General features: G+C 37.1%; 2 protein-coding genes across 2 annotated transcripts; both read left to right on the forward strand.

The window, feature by feature from the left end:
• The first annotated feature begins 6,369 nt into the window (after positions 1-6,369).
• Positions 6,370-9,934, forward strand: LOC143851670 (rho GDP-dissociation inhibitor 1-like). Its single transcript, XM_077361159.1, has 5 exons — positions 6,370-6,844; positions 6,959-7,025; positions 8,224-8,442; positions 8,650-8,774; positions 9,374-9,934. Exons 1-5 carry the CDS (start codon positions 6,584-6,586, stop codon positions 9,452-9,454), a joined length of 753 nt encoding a protein of 250 aa, XP_077217274.1. The 5' UTR covers positions 6,370-6,583; the 3' UTR covers positions 9,455-9,934.
• Positions 9,935-12,474: 2,540 nt separating this feature from the next.
• On the forward strand, positions 12,475-14,752 carry LOC143851742 (fasciclin-like arabinogalactan protein 7). Its single transcript, XM_077361232.1, has 3 exons — positions 12,475-12,701; positions 13,350-13,938; positions 14,317-14,752. The coding sequence occupies exons 2-3, from the start codon at positions 13,399-13,401 to the stop codon at positions 14,584-14,586; spliced, it is 810 nt and encodes a 269-aa protein (XP_077217347.1). The 5' UTR covers positions 12,475-12,701; positions 13,350-13,398; the 3' UTR covers positions 14,587-14,752.
• The last annotated feature ends 8,229 nt before the right edge of the window (positions 14,753-22,981 follow it).

A 22,981-nucleotide genomic window follows, 5' to 3' on the forward strand; every position in this document is an offset into this window, starting at 1 on the left:
TTTTTTTTCACGATTTAAAGGGAAATGATATAATTATTATTAATTAATTTAGAGGGACATTATCATAAATTGAAGTTCCCTCTAATTAAGTAAAACTTGAATAGGATTGATTCAAGTTATCTTTTTTCGGTGCGTAAAAGAAGTAAGAAATTTTAGAAATATTTTTCCTTTCCAAACTTTTCAAGAAAATTCCTACAATCCCAATTGGGCCTCTTTGAAATGCGCAGAGAGAGAGAGAGAGAGAGAGAGAGAGAGAGAGAGAGAGAGAGAGAGAGAGAGAGAGAGAGAGAGAGAGAGAGAGAGAGAGCTTCTCTAAAACCAAATAAATGGGAAAAAAAAACCCATGTATTTTATTTTCTTGATCACAATCTACATTCTAGAACACATCTCTACTCAGTATAAGTATTGCAACTACACTTGCATTGGCTCATACATTTCTTGCAGTAAGAGAGGCGAGGCTTCCGACAGCGTGCATCACACTTTTTGACACACTTTGTTTGGGATCCCCCACCCCACAGGCAACTCCCTAGGCATCGGAGAACCTCTTTGCAACTCGGACACCCGCATGTCAACCGCTTAAGAATGCATTCTTTACATCCATTTTTCTCCTTGGAACACGCCAAGGATGGCGAAAAGAGAAGCCATATCAGCACTAGGATCACTAACCCTAATTTTAACTGCTTTCTCTCCTCCATTTTCTTCTCTACAAAATCAAAGAAACTCACTCATGGAATGTTCCCACTTTTTTATTTTGTTAGTGTGTTTGTACATACATTCCTTTCTAATATATATAGAGAAGGGTAATGACCCGTGCATGGTCCTATACTTTTTATCATGTAAGTGAGGAGTGTCATTACCAAAACAGGGTCTGGGTGTCATTTCCTTATATAGAAACATAAGCTGGAGTTCAAGTCCTTTGATAATTTTTTTTATTTACTTTTCTTCATTTATTGTGAGCGCACCCCATTTATGAGATCTGGTTTAGTAGTTCTCGGACTATAAGAGTTGGCAATTTGCTCCCAATTGGGTGGGGCCCACCATAGATGGCCACTAAATCTTAATCAACGGTTTTTGCATCCTACAAATGGGTATTCAAGACAAAATAAGGGTTATTGGTTCAATTTAACGGAAAATAATCCATTGAACATGCAATTAAGGATTTTGCTATTTATACAAAATTTACATATGGCCCGCCACAATGGGACCCAGTATATCTAGGAGTGTCAATGGACCTAGGAAGCCTGATCGATCCAAACGTTAATGGACAAGATTTGGTGAAACCAGCTAGATTGTTACTATGTCCATTGGATTCATATCCTAAGGTTCGAAATTACTTCGGATCGTGACCCAGCTCTTATACCATGCAACTCGGATCAATTTTGGGAATTCGGATTGAGCTTTTACCTTAAAATCGGGTTCAGGTTCGGGTTGATTCCTATTCATTTTTTAGCAAAAGTTCAACCCAAGTTGCACACCTAGTTTCTTCCCTCTTACTTATCCTAAGCCCTAATTGGAAAAACGTAGGTAGGATCTATGACACTCCGTGGATGATCCGATTAGAAATGGATTGTGATCCGGATTTAGAGAGTGGATCTGAAAAGCACTGCAAAAAGGATCCGACCGATAAGGGAGCGGATCGTGATCGAATGGATCGATCGGAAGTGGGTCCATTGCTAATGATCATACACAAAACTAAGTCGGGTTCAAGTCCATGTAGGCGTGGAGATTAGGGCAGACTACTAACTTTGGTAGTCCATGGACTACCATTATCTCCCCTCTAAAGAGAACATTTACTATTCACTTACTCTTCATAAAACTCTACTAAATGTAAGTTTGTAATCTTGAACTGCGTGTTCTTATCTCCTTGTTAGTAAATGAATTGCATTAACTCGTCTGAGTCTCTCAGTTGCACCAGTCAAAATTTTGACCCTACGAGGCATATAGAACTTGCACCTCCCAAGGTAAAGCTTATCTAGAAAATAAATGAATTGCCACCCTTAGTTTTTGGTATTAGCACCCCCTCCTTGTCTTTATCTTATGGGTAATGGGTCCCAGTAGCAGCTCCCTAGACAATATTGATAGATGAGTTGAACAGGACTAGTGAACAGAACATTATGAAAAGTAATGTTTTACACTGAAAAAAAATCCATGGAAAATAAAATTTCATGGGTCTGGTAGATTTGAAGTTTTCCTTGAAAAAGAAAAAAAATTGATTCTGGGAAAAAAAAATCATGGAAAATGAGTTTCCCAAACCATGTTAAGATGAGATCAGACACAAGAAGTTTGTGAAGATACTGATTTCTGATTGGTAACACTAAGAACTTCACTCTAAGGAAAGGATAGATATGATTGGTTATCTTATAGTGGCCTAGAAGTCTGGTATTTTTTGAAAAGTACAGTGGCCCACTTCAAAGGATGATCCAAGCCGTTCATTTGTTGGGCCATGACATAAATAGGTTGTAATTAATCAGCACTTCATCTCCATAGGATGATCATAGCCCTTCAAAGGATGATCCAAACCGTTCATTTGTTGCTCCATGACATAAATAAGTTGTAATCGGCACATCATCTACATCGGATGATCATAGCCTTTCGATTTGGACTAGATCTTTTGGGCTATGGGGCCTTAACTTGGTGGCTCCCAGATCAATTGTCCTAATCACTATCCATGTGTATCACATGCAACACAAAAATTGTGACAATTTGCACCATGAAATGTCTCAATCACAATAAATTTCTTTTGTTGTAAGGTAAAAGGAAAAAAAAGAAGGAATTCTATGTCAAGATAAGGTTTGGCCCATAAATACTTTAGGCCCAAGGTCAGTTGAAGCCCAATACAGGTTGAGAAAGCATGGGCCAATGTAACATTAAATATCCACATACTGGCCCAGTTGAATATCATGCCCAATTTCATTAGAACTGGGGTTTCAGAGAAATAAGTACTTTATAACATACGTGGGCCTGATCAGGCCCACGTTGGTAGGCTTTCAAATTATCGACTTGAGCCCATATGGATCCTAGAGTGTACGCAAAGACTCGAGTGTAGATGCTATGGGTCATATATTTGGCCAAAAATCAGGCCCGATTAGGCACATATTGGCACACTCGGATCCAATTTCATTATAACACAGTGTCTCTATACCTAGGGCTGCAACTTGGTTCGGGTTTTACACGACCCGCATCGACCCGACCGGAAAATAACACCTGTCGGGTTTAGAAATCATGGGTCTTGGGTAGGGCCGGGTTTAAAGAAAAAAAAATCAGAAGCCAGAAACCCGACCAACTCATATGAGTGTAATGTGACTTTCTTAAATTTCTCTTGAAAAACATAGCAAACTACTTTGCAATATATGTACTGCTACAATTGTTTTCATTGAGGTGATCATGTCTTTTATGTGAAAATATAGCATCCCTAAATATATACACTTGATGACATAATTTGGAGTGAAGATTTTTTTTTTTTTTTTTTTTTCTACATTCTTTAAAGAGGAAGTCTTAAACTGAAGGGAGCCCTTGCAAAAAAGAGGTGAACGGGCTCTCCTATTGGCTGCACATCACCATCCATCTTCAGTCTAGAATTCCTCTTCTTTAAAATTTGTCACTATCCTACTCTAAAAAATGAAAACCCGACCGACCTAAGATAATTCTCAGGTAGGGTAGGGTTCTGGAAAACCTGACCCACTTGACCGGAGTTGCACCCCAATCAGCCAGTTTTGACACTATGCCTAACTCTACGAGACGAGAACCATTTTCCACTAAAGAAAATAAACAAATATTAAAGAAAGATTAATCATGAATCACGTAACTTTTTTCTTCTTTCAGAGGTTGGTGATCAAACAACAACTCTTAACACAAAATCAATGACAAATTATATGGTGGGCGGTGGTAAACTCACCCCCTTCTAGGATGAATTCACCCAGTATTTTTCAAAATGGACTTTACAACCCACACCATAGGATGATCCAAGCCGTCCATTTGATGGGCTAAAATGTAAATAGGCTGTGCCCCAAAAATCATTTCCATGGGATGATCCCAACCGTTCGATCTATGATGTGAGTCCCTCTTTAGATCGGAGGGTTAGAATAATCCAATGGAAATGAGTTTTGGAGCACAACCTATTTACGTTGTGGCCCATCAAATGGGCGGTTTGAATCATCCTATGGTATGGGCTATACAGTCCATGTTGAAAATTATGGGGTGAATTCATCCTAGATCACGGCCTACTTCGCAAGATGTTCCAAACCATTCATTTGATGTTCCAAACCGTTCATTTATCGGGCGACACCGTAAATAGGTTGTGCCCCAAAAAAACATTTCCGTAAGATGATCCTAACCCTCCAATCTATAGAGGTTTCCACAATGTGCAGCCCTCTGTAGATCGGAGGGCTAGGATCATCTTATGGAAATGATTTTTTGGGGCACCACCTACATATGTTGTGGCCCGACAAATGAACTGTTTGGATTATCCTATGAAAGGGGCCACACTAATATGTATTCATCATCAGTTACTTGGGGTCCACACTAAGTCTGCACTTGCCAAGGACTAAATATTTGGGTACCTGAGCCGGTGACTGTGGATGGGCTCTGGGAGAGTTGTCCGCAATGGGTGCTGCATGGACGCCTTAGAGGGTGGTCTAGTTCGATGGTTTGGGAATGTTTTCGGAGATCATCTATGGAGTTGATTTTCGAGGATGCCTTCAGAGATCGACGGAGTGTATTTACTTGGGAAGCTCTGCTCATCATCGGAGTGCTAGACTGTGTACCACCGTGAACGCACAAAATAGGGTGTCTATAAGTTGGTGAGACCCAGACCCACCCCACCCCTGTCAACATATCACCAAGGGTCATGGCTATTTGGGTAATGTTCATCTTTTCATACTCGAGGACATTTTGGTCTTTTAATTAGTCAAAAATAAAAAATAAAAAAAATTCTACCATGAGTATTTTGGTCACAAATTGATGGCATGCCCGGATTAACAAAATCCACTCAAATGTGATGGCGCTATTTGTAGTAGATTTTGTGTGGTTATTTTTCAAAAGGTACTGTACGGCCCACTTCATAGGATGATCCAAACCGTTCATTTGTTGGGCCACAATGTAAACAGGTTGTGTCCGAAAAATCATTTCCATAGGATGAACTTAAACCCTTCGATCTATAGAGGCTATAGATCTGCTCATTAAGGAATATGGAAATGATTTTTGGGACCCAACCTATTTACATTGTGGCTCATCAAATAAACGGATTATATGGAAATGATTTTTGGGACACAATCTATTTACATTGTGGCCCAACAAATGAACGGTTTGGATCATCCGATGAAGTGGGCCGTACAGTACATTTTGAAAAATACTAGACTAGAAGGCAACACAAAATATAAGGGACAGTAATTTGTTAGAACTTAGAACACACAATAGTGTACCTTTTGAAAAATAATGGACTATAGGAGCCACACATCATATAAAATCTCCTACTTGTAGATTGTCAAACTAGAAAACTCCTCTTGCAAATAAAAAGGTAGAAGACTTCTTTTGCAAAAAAAACCCAAATAAAACACACACAAAAAAAGAGAGAGAACAAAAAACATCATATCAAGGGTAATGCTGAAGTTACATTACATAAGATGAAGATTTTTCCTAGTATTCATGGATGTCCAGATTTATGGGAACCATCAATCATTCAAATGCTTAGAAATTAGAATCCCTGCAAAAGCTTTGTGGGTGGGGGGGGGAACTCATGTATGCTTGGAATGCATGAGAAGAGGTCAAAGGGCAGCTATTGTCCACCCAATCAAAGCTGTGTTGAAAGACTTTTGAATCGTGGCTTACGTGGAGGGAAGTGCTAAAGTGATCCTCACGTTCTTCCAAACTCCATTGCCATTTTCCCACCCTCCCTCTTTCTAACATAAATTCTCAACCCCACATTACCATTTACTACTTTGTCGAAACTCCCCCCAATACCTACAACCCCAATTTCTGTCCCAAAAAGAAAGAAAGATTCAGCACTCAAAACTTGGAAATATTAACCACTTTCTTGTTTCCTTTGTGAGTTTCTTTTGGGTTTTGAAGGAGGTTTTCCTTTGTGTGTTTTTGTGATATTGGTTTTTTATCCCCTAGTTAGTCTTCTTCTTTATTTTATTTTTTGGGGTTGGGGAGTTATCATTTTGGATTTTTGTTCCTTTTTAACCCCAATTTCTGTTCTTTCCCCATTAAAATAAAGATTCAGCACTCAAAACTAGAAAATAATAACCAGTTTCTTGTTTCCTTCTGTGAGTTACTTTTGAAGGAGGTTTCCCTTTATGGGTTTTTTTTTCCCCTAGTTAGTCTTCTTTATTTTATTTTTTTTTTTGGGGGGGGGGGGGGGGGGGTGGTTTGTTCCTTGGGTGTTTTCCCTTTTGAGTTTTCCTGTTAGGGAAGTTATCCTCTTTGGGTTTTCTCCTCTGTTGGTTTTCCTCCATTAGTTTCCATACTGTTGAGGTCTTTACCTTTTTGTGGGTTTTCTGTCTGGGTTTGTTCTTTTTTTGGTGCTTTGTACTTTGGTGGGGGCCTTTGGCTTTTTGGGCCTTTTACTGTTGATGTGGGACCGATGTCTTCGGCCATTGGAGCTCTTTCCACTTCCAAGAAGATGGGGTTTGATGAAACCAAGGAGGTTGCTAAAGAAGGAAATGGAGTTACAAGTTTAACTGAAGAGGAATTTGATAAAGAAGGGGAGAAACTCAATAGACAGATGAGTGAGGCTTCTTTCTATGCAACTGAGGAGGAAGAAGAAGATGAAGAAGGAAACACTAACAAAAAGATTGTATTGGGACCTCAGTTCACTCTCAAAGAGCAGATGGAAAAGGATAAGGTAAACTCCTTTTTTTTTCATTTTTCATGTTTTCAAAAGATATTTTTCTTTACTTGAACTTATGTTTTTTTTTTTTTTTTTACATTTTTCTGTTTGTGATGTTTGAGGTTTCAGGAAGATGAAAGCCTAAGGAGGTGGAAGGAACAGCTTCTAGGGAGTGTGGATTTGGAATCAGTTGGAGGTATTCATTTTCTTCTATTTCGCTTTGTTTCCTACATTTTTTTTGCTAATATGTAATGTTATTGGAAATGGGTTATATGCATTTTTACCCTGATTTTCTTCCCAGATTTGTGTTTTTAGGAAGTGATAATTTCCCTTCTTTTTTCTTAAATATTTTTTTTGGACCCAAAGGCTAGAGTTTTTTATTTTTGTAATTTTGTTGATGTTAATGTTTTTGGAGACGTACTATTGTTTTGAATTTGAGTTTTTGTGGGAGAGTTGGTCTTTCTTTTCATTTTCATGTTCAAGTTAAAGCTAAAGTTTAGAATCTTGACTAGTTTTCGCATGGGTTTCAAATTTCTAACTTCTCTTTTTTCTTTTTTTTTTCATTTTCATGTTCTACTCAAAGCTAAAGGTTTGAAACTTGATTCTTTTTCCTTTTTTGCTTCACTATTTTTCATATGGGTTTCAAATTTCTGACTTCTCTCTTCTTCTTTTCTCTTCTTTTTTTCATTTTCATGTTCAACTTAAAGTTAAAGGTTAGAGACTTGATTCTTTTCCTTTTATTTTCTTCACTAGCTTTCATATGGGTTTCAAATTTCCAACTTCTCTTTTTTTTCCTTTTTAAAGATTTTATGTTATATAGAAAATTTGGTAGCAGATTCCAAGAACAGGACTGCTTCACCCCATTCGCCACATAAATAACTATATCTGGAAATGACTTCTGAACAAATTGTTCCCCACCTTCTCCAGTTTTCTACTTCTTGCAAGTTGGTTTTGTGTGTTCCTACTTCCTAATAACTCAATGGCTACTGATATTGGCACTACCTTGTTTTAATACTTGCACTAAATCATCTAATCTTTTATTTGGGATTTGCTAGGAACCATCGCAGAAGGCATTTCACGGATGGTCTGTTGCAAGAGAGAGCAGCCACATATGCTCACTTTTCAACAGATTTTGTCTTTATTCATGAGGTGGCTGCTCTCTCATGCAGCAGACTGTCTGCAAAATGCCTTCTGCAATGGTCCCTAGCAAATCCCCTTTTATTAAACAGATGTCAAAAGTTATTACATTTACCACAAATCTATTATAAGCCAATTAAAAAAGAAAAGACAAGTTGAGTTTGTGCAATTATTAAAAAATGGTAGTGCGGATATCAGTAGCCTAATTCAATATGGTCTGTCTTCTATAACCTTTTTTTTTTTTTTACATATTGTAGAAAATCTGGAACCAGAGGTTAAGATCCTGGCTATTTCTATCCTATCACCTGGTAGACCTGAGCTTACTCTCCCTGTTCCTATGGTTCAAAACCCCAAGAGCTTATGGTTTACACTGAAAGAAGGTAGCCGTTACCACCTGAAGTTCTCCTTCCAAGTCAGCAACAACATTGTCTCCGGCCTAAGATACAGTAACACAGTTTGGAAAACTGGTGTTAGGGGTAAGAATTTTCACAATTTCAGCTATTTGTGTATACCAGTGACCATTATCTATTCAAAACCAATCTTGAAACGGTACAAGTTTTAATATATGTACTTCTGTTTTAGAGCTTAGATTGGAGCCCTTAAATATTTTCCATTTCTTCATGAGTCTGAAATGAAATTACAATTGCAAGTCTGTGATCTGATGAAATCTCATTTCATTTCAGTGGACAGCACAAAGGAGATGCTTGGAACTTTCAGTCCTCAGTTAGAACCTTATGTACATGAGATGGCAGAGGAGACCACACCTTCTGGCATTTTTGCTAGAGGATCATATTCAGCAAGAACAAGGGTAATTCACTATAAAAGCATTTGTTTTCACAATCTATGTTATCTCTATACTTTTATTAGACTAACGCATTTACACCAATATTATACAATATTTATATGGAATTGTTCTAATAATTGCACAAATTCAGCTTCTCTTTTCTTTTTTATTTGGACTGTGAGAGCTTTATGAGAACCATAATTACCTTTGGCAGCTCTTTAAATAATAAAAGACAAGAAGGGTTAGTGCAAATATATAACATGGTTGTGCTGATATTATTTCCCTTTCAAAAATATCTATTTTATGATTTTTTGGTAAAACAACAAAATCCCAAAAGTTTTCCGAGATATTAGAAAATGACTGAGATATCTTTATGTTTTATGTTTTTGTTGTGAAATATCATGAAACTGTGACTATCTCTTTATATTGGCACAATTGTTTTTGGGTAGCATTTTAAGTATCAGCAGAGAGCCAAAACATACTGCCTATATGATATGCTTCTATTGGGGACTTGTAGCAGTATTTTAAACACTATTTCTCCATTCTAGGTCTTAGTTTTCTTGTCATTGTTATCTGTGTCATCACCTTCATTTTCTAATAATCTTGTTATGATTCTGTTTTAGTTCATCGATGATGATGACAAGTGCTACTTGGAGATCAACTACACGTTTGATATTCGAAAAGAATGGCCATCAACAAGCTAAAATTTTCTTCACCCGTAAGAGGCCCACCATGCCTCATGATTTGTGTCTTGTGTAAGAGGCCCACAATGCCTAGTGGTTTTCATTATCTGGAAGAGACCCACCATGCCTAATGGTTTGTGTCTTGTCTGGAGAGAATTATGTTCTGATTCTACACAATTTTAGATGTGCCTGAACACATCTCTGCCCTCCAAATTCTCCAAACAACTCCCATGTGGCCTGGGACTGGAATTTCCATCCAATGTAGCTTCAGATTCCCAGTCACCAAACAGAAGAAAAAGCCAGTAGTGGGTACCTTTAATAAGAGAGTTAAGCTGACTGAGGATTTTTTTTCTTTTACCTGGATGTGTGTAAATCCAGAGCAGGTGAAAGAACCCATTTGTTTTCTATATTGGCTTCATTTGTTTGGTAAGATTTTAACCATTTGTGTATGTACTGTTGAAGTGGAAATCAGTGAGGTAATGGGTTGTTTACTCTTTCTTTTGTTTGCTTTGTTTTTCCTCATCTTTGTGGTCCTCTTTTTTTTTTACTCATTAACAAGAGTTTGGTACTTGGTTTTCATTTTGACAAGTTGGGTGATGTTCCATGTCTTGGGGGACCATTGGCTTAATTTTTTTGGAGTTTTTAACTATTTGTATATGATTTTAGTGGAAAGTAGTCCAAGTTATGGGTTGTTGAAATACTGCATTTCTCTACTCAACCATGGCTAAAACACATGTTACTCTTTCTCTTCATTTTTCTAAAGCTCCTTTATCTTTTGGGATTCTGTCATTGCTCCTTCTTGCCCACATGGGTTTGGTTGTTTTTAACAAAGTGAGTGTTGACTCGAGTGGTAGATATCAGTATTTTAGTTCCATGACTCCAGATTCCCAATAAAAGTAAATTCAGTTAGGAGAAGAGAAGGAACTAATAGCCCCTTCCAATCTTAACCTTCATCCAGTGGGCCCCACCCTGATGGATCCACAGATCAGTCCATTTTTTCAAACCAATTGCCTTTAGAGTTTTGCCCATTTCAATTTTGAAAGTAAAAGGAAAAACACAGGAAAACAGCAAAAGGAAGGAGAAAACATATTTGGCTTATTTACTCCAGTTATTATGAAGTAGTATATTTATACATAATTGTGTTGAGAGGGTAATTTTTTGGAGCAAATTTTGCTCCTTGTGGCCTCATGTTTGCAATGCCATCTATTCATCCTTGACTCTACTACTACTAGTAACCAAATGCAAGGTGATCTACTTTTTCAATATCATTACTAAATGCAACATCCACTTTTCAGGCATTCTAGTAGCCTTTTACAGGACAACCAAATAGCATTTGGGAAGTCAACTTGAAGACTACTTAATAGACAGCTTAACTACTGTTATACCTCGAGACCACTTCACTATTACTTTACAAGGACATAGGTAAACCCCCCTAAAAAGAGCTTAAGGGTAAATAAAAAGTTCTCTCAGAATTTTAAATAAAATAAAGTTTTATAATGCATATTTTTGAAAAGGAATAATGAAATGGTAACCGAGTTGGAACCTAACAAATAGCCTCTTCACAACTTAACCACAACATTCTCCTGATTTTTAGCTTTGATTGTGGGCATTTCACATTGGGATTAAGTTGTGGTAGAAAGAAAAAAAGGAATGGTAAAAGTTGTCATATTTCAATCATTTTCACTTGTACTGTCGGTTGGAGTTGTTCATAGCTGGTGGGATGCATCCCTTAATTAATATAAAGGGACAGTTTTGTCAACTTTAACAATAGGGTGATGGGCAAAAGTTGGGGAGTCAATGTTTTCCAATCATTCTATGCAATGTTCCTTTGTTGAGGCAAATAACATGGTGGGGTCAACACCACAAGGTGCTTGATAAGGAGCCAATTTATGCAAAAGGGTGTGTTCTAGTGTTCTTCAATGCTTCTCATTCTTTGTTTTTTAGACCCAATGAAATGGGCGGAAGAGAATTGCTTGGTGCAACTCCACTTTGTTTTGAGAATTCATCGCAAATCATTACCAAGTTCTGATTCTATAAACCAACAACCCAAAAAAAAAAAGAAGCAATCCAAACTAAGGGAACCAAGAATTTCCTTTCTTTGATTGGGAGAGAAATAATGGTAGCCCTTGGATCACCAAAGCAGCCTGCCCTAACTCCACAGCACATGTGAGGTGGCGAGAGTGGTTGGAACTAGCCATCTTGGAGGACCCATTAGCCAAATATTGCATAGATGAAAGCCCTTAATAGTCTCAACAAGAGATTTCTGATCCTCAAATGTTGATCATTGGCTACTATTTGTATTGATCATCTAATTACTAGCCGTTGATTGCGTCGTTTGATCGTCAAAGTAGTTATGGATCTTCGGTCATCCAAAGTGAGAACATTTTCTGGCAAGGGCCCTACCCTAGATAGCTTTGCGTGAGCCTCTGAACCTGATATGGGAGGAATACTTGAATTAGTATTATGAGGACTACAAAACCGTGATTTTAAGAAACATTGGCTTTTTTAAACTTGGGCTCCAATAGAAAAGCCCATAAATTCTTGGACCTTCACAAGGCCTGTAAAATGAGGCTAGCTGGGCCAATGCAATGTAAACCAAATGCACCTATTGACTCTAAACTCGGCGCATCCTTACTCAAATATAACCACCAGCCCATGTTAGATAGAGAAACCGTTGATCATAAATTCAGGAAAGATTGTTCTCCGATCTTCTAGTGGACCTCTTTGATGGGCCAACGGCCAACAAATCTAATATTGGAGAAGTTATTTTCCTCTTGATCATGTCTACAGTATGATCCGGACCGATTGCATGGTGGGCCCTAATGGATAGGCCTATGCCCAAATTCATACTACAAGACAAGCTTAAGAGAAATTGTGAATAAATCCTGTTTATATGATAACGGTAGGGTAGAGTGCAAGGTTGGGCATGGAAAAAAGAACAGTTAGTTGGCTGTTGATTTTGAAATACCACCTCATATTGTTCTTTTGAAGTTTCCCAAATTAGCTGTTTCTCCAAATGAAAGAGAAAAATCACCCCACATTTATAAAACCTTCAATTTTTTGTGTGTGTGTGTAACTTGGAGATTTTTTATAAAATCTCCAAGATTTTATTTATTTAAAATCTTATATCTTTTTAGTACCAACTACACCACCAGCTGCCACACCATTTATTTTACTCCTTTCCCTCAAGCCCATCATCTTATATATTCCCCTCATTCCCATCACAAACCCTACATTTTCCCCCCTTACTCATTTCTTTTGTGGTCTGGTATGTTTTCTTCACCCCCATCTCTCATTTCCATCTAAGTCTGGTTATGGGTCTTTGTTAGATCTTTGTTTTATGCTCTTCTTTTTTCTTCTTACCTTTTTTGCATTATGTTTTATGCTTTAGTTCTTGTGGCTACCAGAGTGGCTACCAGAGATCTTTACTTGGATGCTGTATTTTCTTAGCATTTCTCTTGATAAGTTTGTTAGGGGTAATGAAATGCACAAGATCTGTTCTTTGATTCTTTCTGGGATTTGGGGAGTTGATTTTTTACTCTTATCTTATTCTTTTTTTTTTCTCATAAATTTCTGACAAGAACCCACAAAAAGAATGAGCAAAACCCTTCTCTTGTATTTTATTTTCCTTGCTTTTTTGTTAGTGGGTTTCTTAGAATGATTTTTCTACAGTTGAAATGAACAAGATCTGCTTCTTTTATATGGGTATTTGTTCTTGCATTATTGGGTTTTGTAAAAACTTCAAAAAGATTGAAAACACCATTAAAACCCACTAAAAAAGATGCAACATATGTTTTGGTTGGATTCAAAAGATCTTACCTACATACATTGCATTTTGATTACTGGTTTACCTTACACTAATTTTCTTCGATCAAAAGAAAAATGACCTAGTTTTTTTATGGGTTTGGTTTTGCAGGGATTTGGGGGGAGTAAATTTCTAGCAAAAGAAAAGGAAAACCCCCAAAATGGAACTTCCCATGATTTTTATGATTAGTGCCATACTAGTTTTGATGAGTTTTTCTCCTACAAATGCTCAATCTGTTGGATCTCCATCTCTATCCCTCTCTCCGGCACCAGCACCTGCGCCAGATTTCGTCAACCTCACATATTTATTCACAGTAGCTGGCCCTTTCCACACCTTCCTTAGCTATCTTGAATCAACCAAAGTCATCCAAACTTTCCAAAACCAAGCAAACAACACTGAACAAGGCATAACTATCTTTGTACCAAAAGATGATGCCTTCTCATCTCTAAAAAAGCCTTCCCTCTCCAATCTCACCCAAGAACAACTCAAATCCCTCCTCCTCTTCCATGCCTTTCCACAATATTACAGTCTAGCAGAGTTTACCAACCTAAGCAAATCAGGCCCTGTTAACACATTTGCTGGTGGGCAATACACATTGAATGTTACCGATATTTCGGGGACTGTTCATATCAGTTCAGGATGGTCTAGCACAAATATTAGCAGTAGCGTGTACTCAACGGATCCGGTTGCATTGTATCAGGTATGAAACAACCAATTACTCCAAAAGCTTAAGCTGTTGGAGTTGGTGTTGGTGTTATTTAATCATTTAGGCCCTGTTCGTTTGAGATTATGCCAAGCGATTGTGAGTCTAAAAGCCCATAATTTGATTTTGGACTCACAATCGATTGGCATAATCTCAAATGAACATAGCTTTATAATTTAACACTCCCCCTCACGTGTGGCCCCTCTTTGTTGGGTTAGCCGTACAAGTGGATTTTTAATATCAAGGAGTTGTTGGGTTTTGAACCCAAGACCTGCCATGGGGCAATAGCTTTGATACCTTAAGAAATAACCAATTAGTCCAAAAGCTTAAGCAGTTAGAGTTAGTGTTATTTAATCATTTGTACTTTAACATCAGGTTGATAGGGTTCTGCTCGCTGAAGCGATCTTCGGTAACCCTCCACCTCCATCACCACCTCCGGCTCCAACTCCCGAGATTTCACCGCCGTCCGATTCTTCTACTGGTCAAGGTGGTGCCTCTCCACCATCTTCAGCCTCTTCCCATCCCTCGTCTTCATTCAGGATCAGCTGTGGAGTCCTAAATTACTTGGTTATGGCAGTTTCAGGCAGTTTGATGTTATTCTTTTTAAGAGAGGATTCATTTTATGGAGTGCTTAATTTATGCTAGGAGAGTATTAGTATACTCGTATGTACTTCAATTTCTTCCATTTCATGTTCATCAAGTTGAGTAGATGTATTTTTTGAAATTGGATTTTGAGGATGCGGGTTATGTATTTGAATTATTGTTATTCTTATTCTCTGCTCTCTTTTTGAACAATATAAGAGATTTTTCATGGGCTTGTGTTTCTGTGTGGAAATTCATGCCTTTAATTCTAAGATGATGATCTGTTTCAGGCAAGTTGGCCAGTTTCAGGCAGTTTGATCTTATTCTTTTAAGAAAGAATTCATTATGTGGAGTGCTTAATTTATACTAGCAGAGTATACTCAGATGTACTTCAATTTCTTCCATTGTGTGTTCATCAATTATATATATTTTTTTCGAAATTGGATTTTGGGGATATGGGTTATATATTTGAATTATTATTATTATTGTTATTCTCTGCTCTCTTGTTGAAGAAATAAGATGTACTTCAATTTCGTTTGTCACATGTTTTTGGACTTCTATATGTCAAATTCTCTAGGAAGTATGAAATTCTATGGCAGTTCAGCACTGTTTGTGTGAGATGTATGTGCATGCCTGTACATTCTTGATTGTGTGATTGAAACTTAATGAAAAATTCAGAACCAAATTTCCGATTTCTGGCTATAAATACATAACTCGCCAGAAAATTCATGAAATCCTTTGTCTTGAAGGTATGATGATGATCAGTAATCTATATTTACTCCAATGAGATATATTAATGATTGGACCATTTTTTAGGTCGAACTTTCCCTGAAACTATTCTGTCTTCATTGAGAGTCTAACCAATAATAATCGAGAATTGCTTTTAAAACTGTGATTAGTCATTTCAAAATTCTTTACATAGAAAATTCCTTCTAAGTTCATTTAGTTCTGTAACAGATTCCCAAAACTTCATCTATGTTCAAATCATACTAGAGATAGAAATTGTTGAAGAAACTATCAGTAGTTTCTTTTTGTTGTGCAGATGTCTTGTATTCTGGCATTATACAGGATTCTAATGGTCTAATTTGCATGACGCACATGCTGGAAGGAAATTTTAATTTTTAGTTTTGCTGTATAGGGTATTCGGTAATTTTCGTGATATAGTGACATTGATATATAAGCCACGTATTAAGGTTACGGGTAGCTAGGTTTCCTATGAGTTTTTTTGGCCAAGAAGGAGAGTTTTGTAACACTAAAACTGGAATATTGAAGCTCTTCTCTTGTGGACAGAGAGGTACTCTGCCAAACCACGTAAATCTTGTGTGATTGCATGTTTTTTTTACTTTTTTTTTTCTTCTTACTGTGTCAGATTGTATGATTGCGTTTCTTTGCATTGTTTCTTGACATTTTGTTGCACATCATGTTCAGTCCTAGTTGAGAAGATATTTGTCTTCTACACTTTATCCCTTACAAGTTACTGTTTTGAATTGTTTCCAACTTCAACATGGCAAGATCCTTTAAATTTTTTGATAGATGGTCTGAATCTGGGTCTGATCTTACATTGGATACCGAGAGATAAGAAATTGTTGAAGAAACGACAAGATGATTCTTTAGCCCTTCCTGGTAATCTCCACAGGTTCTCAAAGATTTACAACTTAATTGGAAGCAAGTTTATAACTTGTAAAATATTAAGTTTTGGATTCAATCCCAGCTTAATCTTGCTTATCCTAGTAATATCATAGAGTCAGCTCCTTGCACAATCAACGAAAGTACTGGGAATAGCTATCTTCCGATAAGGGGTTGAGCCTCTAGCTCTTGGTAAAAGGCTTTGTTCCTCAACCAAGAGGTCAGAGGTTCAATCCTAGCTTGCCTACTAGAAAAAAAAGTTAGTCCTCTTGAGCCAGAAGATGATAAACCTTCTAGAACATTATGGGCATCAAATTCGCTCAAGCTATCTGACCAGGCTGTCATTGTCATGCTAACTATAGCCAACTAGTTCCTTTGGGACCCAAAGACAATCCGATGAGCTCGAAATTTATTTGTTCGCCATTTGGCTCCTTTGGGATCCAAAGACAATCCATCGGTTCGCGGTTGGCTAATAGGTCATTAGTATTTCAGATCATTTGAGTCCTTTGTATTTCCCTATGCAGTGTGTCTCAAGGATAGGGATGATGGTTTTCATACTTAATGTATGATCTTTCTTTTCATTTAATAAACTGGTAGGGGTCCTCGCCAAACCCAAGCTTAACTAACAAAAAAATATGTAGTTGAAAGTTCTTTTCATAGTTATGACATAATTTTTAGAGCTTAATGGAGTCATTGTTCAGCGCTTTTTCAAGGCTACATTTCATTAAAAAAAAAGTAGAACTTAGCACTCTAACTCCAGGAACGAATACCAACTTCATTCTACTTTGGGCATTACTCTTCCCGTTGCCAAATATTTGAAGCAGCAAAGATAAGAAGTGTGTGCTACTGAAAACAGATTAAATCAACTGGTTCCTTTCAGCAAGGTCCATGAACCTACAATTTATACAGCACCTTATCTGTTAGAAGATTTTCATGGACTTCTAGGTCTCATATTTGGTTGTACAACGTGGAGTTTACTAATAAAGTTGGCTGTCATGTGGCATTTGATTGCAAAAAGGAGCCAAAACCCCAGAAGACGACTTACCCACTACTCTGTCATTCCCTTTTTTTTAAGGTTCTTAAGGCTGTAAAGCTGAATGTTTCCTCCTTACTGATCTCGGTTTTTTTGTTAAATATGAGAAAGAATCGCTAAGGCTCTGTTCACTTGTGTTCCCTGGAAAGCAAATCCCTGGAAAACAGCCTCTTTTTTCCTTGACAATACAGAATTCTGGTGTTCACTTGCTTTCCAGGGAAAATAGAATTACTCATGTGGAATTTCTGCAATAAGTCAAAAAATGACATGGACAAGCCCATTTTCCTCCCCTTTAGGCTCTGTTCACTTGTTTTCCCGGCAAAGGAAAAGAAAATGTTTCCCGGGAATCTAACATGGCATTAGGAAAAGAAATCCAGGGAATCTGTGTAGGAAAAGGTTTCCCTTGACTGTTTCTGGACTGTTCACTGCGCAGGGAAACTGCTTGCCCTTCTTTTTGCACTAGTTTCCCAGGGAAACGAAATCTGTGTGTTTTTAGTCGGAAATGAAATCTCTAAAGGGGAGCCGGGGGGGGGGGGGGGGGGGGATAGGCTTTTCCCTGTCATTTTTTTGACTTATTGCAGAAATTCCACATGTGTAATTCTATTTTCCCTGGAAAGCAAGTGACCACCAGAATTCTATCTTGTCAAGGAAAAAAGAGGTTGTTTTCCAGGGATTTGCTTTCCAGGGAACGCAAGTGAACAGAGCATTAGGGATTTTATTTCCGACCAAAAACACACGGATTTCGTTTCCTTGGAAAACTATTGCAAAAAGAAGGGCAAGCAGTTTCTCTGGAAACCTTTTCCTTCGCAAGTGAACAGTCCAGAAACAGTCCGGGGAAACCTTTTCCTGCACAGATTCCCTGGATTTCTTTTCCTAATGCCACGTTAGATTCCCAGGAAACATTTTCTTTTCCTTGGGGGAAAACAAGTGAACAAAGCCTAAAAGAGGTTTGATGTGAGTCCATTAGAGTGCCAAACTCTACTATTAAAAAACTTTAAAAAGGGTAGTTTTTTTCTTCGTAATAGTCTTAGGATTTATCTATCCCTACAAGGAGACTACTAACCCATTCTTGACAAACTGAAGAGAACCATCCAAAACTTGAGAGGATACAAGGTTTGGAAGCAGTAGATATCTATCCGACTATGATGAGTGAAGGCTTCAGGGCATTATCACTTGACAAGAATCATTTTTTGTAGCACAAAAGTCAGGATGGCTTAGGGGTTTTGCTTGGCATTTAGATTCAACGTCAGCAAAACTCCTCATTTGGTTGCCAATATAGCATTGAAATCCCTGAGACTTCCATGGATGTATCCTGCCTAATCATTGCCTGTCTTCTTATGTGTCATCCTCGTCTCCCACTAAAGGAAATCAATCCTTAAATAACAAAAAAGGTAGAATTCTTGGATTTCTTGGGAGCATGGTTTGAAATTTCGGTCCGAATATCGGTCAACACCGACACCGAAATCCGAAATTTCTGAAACTTCGGCAAAATTTTAAACAAAATACTAATTTTTATTCCTTTACAAAATTTCAGCCGAAATTACCGAAATTTCGGCCCAAAAACCCGACATTTCTCCCGTCTTTACCGAATTTTGGCTGAAATTTTGGTTTCGGCTAGGTCCGGAATTTATGCCGAAACTAAAATTTCAAACCATGCTTGGGAGTCTCTCTCTCTCTCTCTCTCTCTCTCTCTCTCTCTATATATATATATATATATATATATATATATATATATATATATATATATATATATATATAATGACACTCCTTACCACTACTCTACAAGGTTGACAACCAAACACTACTTGCCACTATTTTACGAAGTAAGTTCTAGGTAAATCTAAGCCTTGTCTCCTCGTACTACTTATGCCACTACTCTCCGAGGTAAATGCATGCAGCCAAACAGTTTATGTTCTCTTGAAGCTCCCATGATTGAGGACCCACCCTTAGCCTCCCTTGCAAGACAAAGTTTATATGATCACAAGCATACAGTTTGTAGCTCATGAGCTGTAATGGTTTGGGAAGTGATATATCTGCCCCTTTTGTCTACTTGGGACACTCAAAATCAGTGTATTTGCCAATCTGGCCCGTTGAACACTTCCCCATGACGTAAGTCTGGTCCTCTGCCAGTCATAGATACACTAGATTTGGGTGTCCCAAGTAGAGAAAAGGCGCGGATATATCATTTCCCAATGGTTTTTGTTGGTGATAATTCAAAAAGGGCAATGACTTTTTCACCCCCTGTATGATAATGCGTCCTGTATGATAATGCGTCCGCCTTTTACTGTAAATTGCGGGCAGGCTTTAACAATTTAAAAGGGGGGCGTATTATCCTACAGCCCTACAGGGAGCGAAAAAATCATCTACCTTAAAAAAATATGAAGTAATTTTGGATATAATTGTTTCTAGCGAACAAAATGAATACATATTTTATGGAAAAATCTGCAATACAGCGAGATGAAGCTGCAATACGGCGGGATGAGGCACTGACTAAGTCGCTCTCTTTGAGCCTTTGCAAAAGAAACTCCGGTAGTGCAAATACCTCTCTTTTCTCTATCTCCCATAAAATGGGCGTAAAACATTTTACGTGGAAAGAAACATAGTCCGAAAGAAACATAGCCCTACAAACTAGAACACAATCCTGAGGCGGAAGGCGATTCATCTAACATCATTTTGTGTATTATGGAAAATAACGGTGATTAGTGGACATTATCGATGGTATCAGAGAGATCTATTGGGATACAATTTTTTTCCGTTTTTTCTTTGCTTGTACCATAGAAGTGCTAACGTGTTGGCTGATCGTTGGGCCAAATCAGGTGCTACTAGAGGATCCTTATATTCAAGAGTCTTTAAACTTTGTTATGCACTAGTAAAAAGGCACGTGCACTGCACGTGCGGCGTCTTAATGAACTATTCCGATCTACATATGAATTTAATAATAATCTTTAAGCAACAAAGACAAGTATGGAGCTACTACAATTTTTGAAATGTATGACACAGAAAAAGCATAAAATATGAGGAGCTACAAAAGTGCAGTGCAATCTGAAAAATACATATATCAACAGCATGTACAACCCTCAGTTCTAATGGAAATTATTGTTGAAACTACATATGTTGATGAAATCAATGAAGTTTATATATGCTTAAGCTGGTTACATAGATTTTGACTGACATGGTTTGACCAATACATCCTGCAGAATCCTTTGCTGAACATTGATTTGAACAATTCCTCACTTTGAATTGAAAATTGGTCTCAACTTTGCGTTACCTGCATTTTCTTTTCTGTTTGAATATTTGAAGGGGAGGCGGCGGGCAGGGGTTTAAAGGCCAAAGGGGAGTAATCGATATCATCTTTTGGGCATTTTGTCATAACTTGGACTTAGTTAGTGCCTCATAGAGTGGACAAAATTTTAGATGTATGTCTAATCTCAACTCTGTTCAGTCAATATAAACACACTAACCGAACAAATTCACTAATTAACAGAATCATCTATTATAGACAATAAATACCATAGAGTTGTTAAACCATTCCATCCAAACAAATAAAGCACAGATCAAAGCTCCCTTGGGAGGGATATAATCAAAATTCATAATCATAATTGCCAACAAACAGAATCATCCAGTATAGACTATCATGTTTTGATAACTGCAATAATTAATCTTGTATTTTTTTATTTAAATAACTATCAAATGTTATTGCTCTTTAGAGCCAGTTGGAAAGGAAATACAAGCTAATTTTATGTAATTATTAAAACATGGTAGTGCAAATATCACTACGCAAAGATTAGGGAAATGATAAATGCGCCCCTTTCCATTACTTAGGACACCCAGGTGCAGTGTACGGTGGCAATCAGGTCCCTTCAATCCTACCATGTGACGTACAACTGCCTCTTTGCAGTCATAGATAAAGTACACCAAGGTGTCCCAAGTGATGAAAGGGGCGCATTTATCATTTTCCAAAGATTATTGTTCTTTTATTCTGTCAAAGGAATAAAATATTATTACAGAATTAGAATAATATATAAAATATTTTTTATTTTATTATGTAATTAAATACTTTAAGAGTAAAAAAAATAAGTTGTTAATTTAAGAAAAAAACTATATTATAGAAGAAAGGCAACACCGTTCAACTATAGTTGAATGAGTATTTGTGTCAATTCCTATTGATATTGACAGTCTTTGGAAACCATTGACTACAAGGAAAAAAAAACCATTAACTATAACCATTAATTATAGTTAATCGCTTCCAAAGGGTCTATAAGCAAAAAAATGTTAAACTGGTTTAATAAGAAACAAAAAATATTGATATTGACACTCTTTTTTGAAGCCTAAATGCAATCATGTTAACAATTTTCCAAGAATTCATTATAGAGAACCTTTAGGTCTTTCTCTTCAAAGATTATGACATACATCAATCAAAATCCTATGACTACACTCATAGGAAAAGGCAACTAAGGAATCCAATTTTTTTTTTTAAAAAAAAACCCATTTATTTAATGATATCATTAAAAAACTGACTCGGGGTAGAGAATCTTATTAAAAAAACCATTTCAATTCAATAAGTACAAGCAAGAAACTAAAATAAATGGGTTAGAAACCAAATTTTAATAATATTGTAATAGAAACTCGATAAACTGAGTATTTAAAAAAAAAGAAAAAAAAAAGATACTCGAAAAAATAAAATAAATGGACAAGGAAGCCAATTTTAATGATATCATAAAATGGACAGGTTTGAGTAGAGAATCTGATTAAAGAGGAAACTCTAGCAGATAACAGGAAACTAATCAGTATGTGAATTTAAAACTTGCTTTTCTAGGAGGCCAAAGATCAATTCTAAAACATGTTTGGAAGCTAGTAGATTCTATTTAGGAGAGTGTGATTTTTCATTATGAATTAATTAATTAAATTAAAATTATTAAAGGGAAATAAATAATGAAAAATATGTGCTTGGCACTGTAGATATTTCAATATGAATTAATGACCTAAATTAAAGTTAGCAAAATATCCCATTTCTAATATGGAAAATCTCTTTTAGATTCTTGATCTGATCATCCTATGCCGTTGATCCATCATGCCTGGATTGAGAGAATCTACACCGTTGATTTATTTAGTCAATTATCTTATGCAAATGGGACTGAGACCATTTGGGTCTATTCATGATGTTCTACAAGATCAACAGCCTTGATCTCAAAAAAATTCCTCCCTATGCTCCTTAATATGGGATTTAAAAATTGTTTTTTAGGATTAAAGGTAAAAGTGGCCCAATTATGTGTAGGAGGCACGACCTGTGTGAAGTGCAATATTTTTCCTGAAAGTATAGTAGGACCCACTTCATAGATGATCCAAACCGTTTATTTGATGGTCCATACTCCTTGGATCATCTGTTATGGGCTCAATCAATTACTTCTTCGGATTTGGAAAAGGAGTAGTAGACCCCCCTATTTTTCATGCTTGAACCATGACATGAGGAGCACATGGAGCCATCTCGTTATCTTCCTGTCAAGAAAAAATATGGTGGACTCAACTGATCTTTCTATCAGTTGATGAAAGAGCCCAATGCGAACGGTGAAGATTATCCCTAGGAGTTGAATCAGTTGATTTATGGGGTATAGCCTATTTATTGGCCAAAAATGGATGCTAGCAAATTCCTGAAATTTAAAACTAGTAGATGTCAGAAAGCTAAGTATAGCGGAAGAAGAAGTAATAGGTGGCATCGTTTTTTGGACATTTGCGCTAGGCTATTTATTGCGCAAAAGGACAAAATAATAATAGCGGTAATTGCTACTGGAGCTGAGAAGG

The sequence above is a fragment of the Tasmannia lanceolata genome, unplaced genomic scaffold (genome assembly GCF_043159265.1).
Source record: "Tasmannia lanceolata isolate RefF3 unplaced genomic scaffold, GAP_Taslan_0.1 ptg000018l, whole genome shotgun sequence".
Lineage (NCBI taxonomy): Eukaryota > Viridiplantae > Streptophyta > Magnoliopsida > Canellales > Winteraceae > Tasmannia > Tasmannia lanceolata.

Excerpts from the sequence above, each read along its gene's own strand:
- LOC143851670 (XM_077361159.1), top strand. The coding sequence starts at position 6,584 with ATGTCTTCGGCCATTGGAGCTCTTTCCACTTCCAAGAAGATGGGGTTT. Across the intron at positions 6,845-6,958 it reads AGCAGATGGAAAAGGATAAG|GAAGATGAAAGCCTAAGGAG; the intron begins GTAAACTCCTTT and ends TTGAGGTTTCAG. Across the intron at positions 8,775-9,373 it reads CATATTCAGCAAGAACAAGG|TTCATCGATGATGATGACAA; the intron begins GTAATTCACTAT and ends ATTCTGTTTTAG.
- LOC143851742 (XM_077361232.1), top strand. The coding sequence starts at position 13,399 with ATGGAACTTCCCATGATTTTTATGATTAGTGCCATACTAGTTTTGATG. Across the intron at positions 13,939-14,316 it reads ATCCGGTTGCATTGTATCAG|GTTGATAGGGTTCTGCTCGC; the intron begins GTATGAAACAAC and ends CTTTAACATCAG.